Source organism: Mus caroli, unplaced genomic scaffold (genome assembly GCF_978045245.1).
Source record: "Mus caroli unplaced genomic scaffold, Mus_caroli_1 scaffold_5, whole genome shotgun sequence".
NCBI lineage: Eukaryota > Metazoa > Chordata > Mammalia > Rodentia > Muridae > Mus > Mus caroli.
The window spans coordinates 62,395,912-62,399,606 of NW_028227260.1; the positions used below are offsets into that span (position 1 = coordinate 62,395,912).

At 39.7% G+C, this 3,695-nt stretch overlaps 1 protein-coding gene across 1 annotated transcript; it reads left to right on the forward strand.

Moving 5' to 3' along the window:
* Positions 1–549: 549 nt before the first annotated feature.
* LOC110287639 (F-actin-capping protein subunit alpha-1) lies at positions 550–3,413 on the forward strand. Its single transcript, XM_021154202.2, has one exon. The coding sequence runs from the start codon at positions 556–558 to the stop codon at positions 1,414–1,416; it is 861 nt and encodes a 286-aa protein (XP_021009861.1). The 5' UTR covers positions 550–555; the 3' UTR covers positions 1,417–3,413.
* The last annotated feature ends 282 nt before the right edge of the window (positions 3,414–3,695 follow it).

Sequence of the window (3,695 nt, forward strand, 5' to 3'; positions counted from 1 at the left end):
ACTCAATAAAATTCTCAAAAACCAAATCTAAGAACACATCAAAACAATCATTTACCAACTCAATCAAGTAGGCTTCATACCAGGAATACAAGGATGCTTCCATATATATGAAATCCATCAATGTAATCCACTATATAATCAAACTCAAAAAAAAAAAAAAAACACATCATCACCTCATTAGATGCTGAAAAAGCATTTGAAAAAATTCAATACCCATACATGTTAAAAGTCTTGGAAAGATCAAGAATTCAAGGCCCATATGTAAACATGGTAAAAAGCAATATACAGAAAACCAGTAGCCAGCATCAAACTAAATGGAGAGGAACTTGAAGCAATCCTACTAAAATCAGGAAATAGACAAGGCTGTTGACTCTCTCCCTATCCTCACTATCTATTTAATATAGTACTCAAAGATTTAGCCAGGTCAAATATATAACAAAAGGAGGTCAAAGGGATACAAATTTGAAAGGAAGAAGTTAATATTTGAAGATAATATGATAGTATAAATAAGTATAAATAAGTGACCCTAAAAAATCCACCAGAAGAGCAGCCAAGATGGCCGACTTTGAGGATCGGGTGTCGGATGAAGAGAAGGTCCGCATAGCCGCTAAATTCATCACCCATGCACCCCCGGGGGAGTTTAATGAAGTATTCAATGATGTCCGGCTACTGCTTAACAATGACAATCTCCTCAGGGAAGGGGCAGCACATGCATTTGCCCAGTATAACATGGATCAGTTCACACCTGTGAAGATAGAAGGCTACGATGACCAGGTCTTAATTACAGAGCATGGTGACCTTGGTAACAGCAGATTTTTAGATCCAAGAAACAAAATTTCCTTTAAGTTTGATCATTTACGGAAAGAAGCAAGTGACCCGCAGCCGGAGGATGTGGATGGAGGCTTGAAGTCTTGGAGGGACTCGTGTGACAGTGCTCTGAGAGCCTATGTGAAAGATCATTATTCCAACGGCTTCTGTACTGTTTACGCTAAAACTATAGATGGGCAACAGACCATCATTGCATGTATTGAAAGCCACCAGTTTCAACCAAAGAACTTCTGGAATGGTCGCTGGAGATCAGAGTGGAAGTTCACTATCACACCACCTTCAGCCCAGGTGGTTGGAGTACTCAAGATTCAGGTTCATTATTATGAAGATGGCAATGTTCAGTTGGTTAGTCATAAAGATGTGCAGGACTCAGTAACTGTTTCTAATGAAGTCCAAACTACCAAGGAGTTTATTAAAATCATAGAGAGTGCAGAAAATGAGTATCAGACAGCAATTAGTGAAAATTACCAAACCATGTCAGACACCACGTTCAAGGCCTTGCGCCGGCAGCTTCCAGTTACCCGCACCAAAATCGACTGGAACAAGATACTCAGTTACAAGATTGGCAAAGAAATGCAGAATGCTTAAAGGCCATCGGTAGGAGTCTCCAGTACATGGAAAGAAAAGGATTCAACACGGTGTGGTCATATGATGAATAAGTGATTTATAAACAAACAAGAGTGATATTTTGCTAGTTAACAAAGTTAACAGATCTTCTAGCCTCATGGAATACTGTTGAACCTACAGCACTGTCTTGATTCTTTTGTGTATGTTCTTTGCTTTGTAATTTTCTGTTATCACTATACCTACTTGTAAATCTTTTTTTTTTTAATTCTGCTACATTTAATGTCGAAGAGCTATCTCCTGAAGTCATCTTACTGTTTAGAACATTTCCTAGCCATGCAGTCCTATGACTGGTTTTACAGAGTATCTGCTGAGTACTTTTTACCCCTGTGCTTTAAAGCACTTCCAGTGCTTCAGTGGCTTTTAGTGATCCACCAGTTGCTGAAGAGGCTATGCTACCAAGAGCTAAGTGGACAACACACTCCTTCTCTGTCCGACTGCTTTGGTCATTTACAGCATCTCACAATTGTAGTTTTCAGACATTTGGATTGGGGCTTTTGGGGTCTATGTTAGGAGGCAAAGAAAGTTTCCTGGAAATTCCATGGCAGCAGCTTCTCTAGGGTCTTGATTTTAAATCCAAAGACTTGAACCACATCCCCTGCACATGAATGTTTGCTTATTTTCATTTTCTCATTGTCTCCTCCCATCTGGTTCTGTTGTAACCATGGATGTCTGTAGGAAGAACAGCCTAGAGAAAGCACTGGGAAACCAGGGTTGTCAATCCCATGGGTCTGTTTCCTTCAGTGGAAGGAGGTGAATGGTGCCTGATGACTAGAGTGGTGTGCTCAGACAACCTGGTGATCCTCTGCTCTTCTGTTAAGGACCTCACCCCACCCCCATATTCTGAGCATTGTTTAGGCCCTAATACTGGCCTTTGTCTCTCAGTGAGTAGAACTTATGCCGATTCATATCCTTCCTCTCTGGGCCCTCGTCCTAAGTTCTGTTTTTCAGTCAATAGAGTTCATGTTTATTGTAAAGGTCACAGGTGCTTTACTACTTTGCAAGGGACTTTAGATGTAGCTGGCCCTGAAGCTTTGCTGTAAGAGTTGTCACACAGAGACTTTCCCCCAGAGTTCTACTGTGTTTAAATGTGTGGAAAAATTAAAACATAGGATCAGAGTCCAGAAGTCTTGATCCAGTCTGACCAAGTCTGGCTATACCAAGTTTTTATTCTTATCCATCCTGGGTCCACTTTTCCTGCCAGTGGCAATACCTGCAGAAACGCCTCAACAGATGTTGGCATTTTTAGAAGAGTTTTGCCCACTAGTATTACTCTTTCATAGTTGAGAACTGCTGACATACTATCGATGTAGTAGAATATAAAACTTGAAAACACAGACATTGAAGGAATCATAGGTATTTTTGCTTTATGCTGTCTGGCAGGATTATTCTGTAAGCAGACGAATAAATAGCTGTGTCCCTCACAAAGCTGGAATGAACCAAGGTGAAAAGGACGGCTCCCAGGCAGCATCTGTCTGTATGTCAGAGTGCTAGTGCTTCCTTCTAAACAGGAGGATAAAGTCATTCCAGTTCATCTTTTACATCATCCTACCTGCCTAGAACTCATGTGTAACTGTGATAGAGCTACCTGCCCAGGTATATTGGCAGGTGTGTGTGTGTGATCTCAGAACACACAGGTAATGTGATGTGACCTATGACAACTGGTAACGGTGGATTCATTTACATTGTTTACACTTCTATGACCAGGCCTTAGGGGAAGGTCAGTTTTTTAAAAACCAAGTAGTGTCTTCCTACCTGTCCCCAAGTACAAGGTAAAACAGAAGGCTGTTGGCTTCAGCTTTCCTTTCTTTTTTTTTTTTTTTTTTTTTTTTTGCTCAGTAATACAGTCAAGCAGGAGTTTGTTTGCAAATAAAAGCTGTGTAAGCATTTTTGTTTATTTCAAATAAAATATATTTGTATTATTTGTCATTCATACTATCCTTCCATGCCACACTGTCTTCTGTACCAGGTAGCCCAATAGAAATATACCTGTTTTGTTCTAAAAAAAAAAAAAAAATCCACCAGACAACTCCTACAGCTGAAAACAACTTTAGAAAAGTATCTGGATATAAAATTAACTCAAACAAATCAGTGGACTTCCTCTACACAAAGGATAAACAGGCTGAGAACATATTAGGGAAACAACATCCTTCACAATAGTCACAAATAACATAAAATACCTTGGTGTGACTCTAACTAAGCAAGTGAAAGATCTATATAATAAGACCTTCAAGTCTCTAGGA